At 35.3% G+C, this 1,054-nt stretch overlaps 1 protein-coding gene across 4 annotated transcripts in view; it reads right to left on the reverse strand.

Moving 5' to 3' along the window:
* The window catches only part of FBXL20 (F-box and leucine-rich repeat protein 20), a 63,992-nt gene that overhangs the window by 28,355 nt on the left and 34,583 nt on the right, over nt 1-1,054 (reverse strand). For all 4 annotated transcript variants that reach the window (XR_001515664.1, XM_006774295.2, XM_006774296.2 and 1 more), the window contains exon 4: nt 464-538. Coding sequence is in view for 3 of the 4 variants with exons in the window: in XM_006774295.2 (XP_006774358.1) it covers nt 464-538 (75 nt within the window). In the remaining variant the exon portion in view is untranslated. The remainder of the gene's footprint in view (nt 1-463; nt 539-1,054) is intronic.

A 1,054-nucleotide genomic window follows, 5' to 3' on the forward strand; every position in this document is an offset into this window, starting at 1 on the left:
GGGGGGATCTCTCTCCAACAAAATAATTCAATAAATGACTTTGACTTTATTCTTTTTTTCATTCTCCACAAAACTATAATCTTTCCAAGAACCAAAACGCCCATCTCAAGAAGAATTTATGCAAATATCATACCTCAACAGGTTAAATGATTCTTCAATAAATATAAAAAGACTTCCTTAAAATGAGTAAATACAGGCTCATATTTTCACCACAAAACTTTTAAAAAATTGCTTTTTTCCTATTTATACAAATAGTACTATTTCAATTAAATAATTCTGTTCATTCTCAAAGACTCAAAGAATAAGTTCTTGGGAACATTACAGGCTCCCATGAAGTTCATATGCACCAAAATTAATACTTTGTCTCTCCAGGGAAAGAAGATTTATATGGTTGCACTAATCTGTTCCATGCTGTAATTACATCTTAACAAGAGAAATGGGGCCACACACCACATAATTATACCTCAATATCCCTCTGGAAATCGAACAGGTCAATTCGCTGCCAGTTACTGCCATCCAGAGCCAGAACATTCCAGGCCTATTTAGAAGAAAAAGAGACAGAATGAGCAGGAGCTGTAACAAAGGAGAAAACCCAGCAATATTCGTGTTCACAATTCATTCTACTAATGACTGAAATTGACGGAAACATTTCTCAGTCCCCCACCATTAACTCTCAATAAGTCTGCCTTCTTATTCATACTTTATTCTCCAATGAGATTATCTCATAAATGAGTGGGTAGAGCTACAATAGATTTTAGGGGCTTGGGGAAAGAACAAGCTGTAATATGTATCATAGCCAGAAACTGTTTTCTAACTGGAAGATTCTAGTTTCTCATCCCAAAGAGATATAGTCCAGCTGATGAAAAGTAAGCCCATTATTCTATCTCTCAACAAGGATGAAGATGAGGGTGAAACCAAAGAAAGAGGATAGTACAATGAATATTGCTATGTTCAATACCTATTTGCTATCCATAGGATCACTTGGTCAGACTTAAAACTGTGATATGGTAACCTGGGACTTTGAAAAGACAGCACAATTTCTCTGTATACCTTA

The sequence above is a fragment of the Myotis davidii genome, unplaced genomic scaffold, assembly GCF_000327345.1.
Source record: "Myotis davidii unplaced genomic scaffold, ASM32734v1 scaffold327, whole genome shotgun sequence".
Lineage (NCBI taxonomy): Eukaryota > Metazoa > Chordata > Mammalia > Chiroptera > Vespertilionidae > Myotis > Myotis davidii.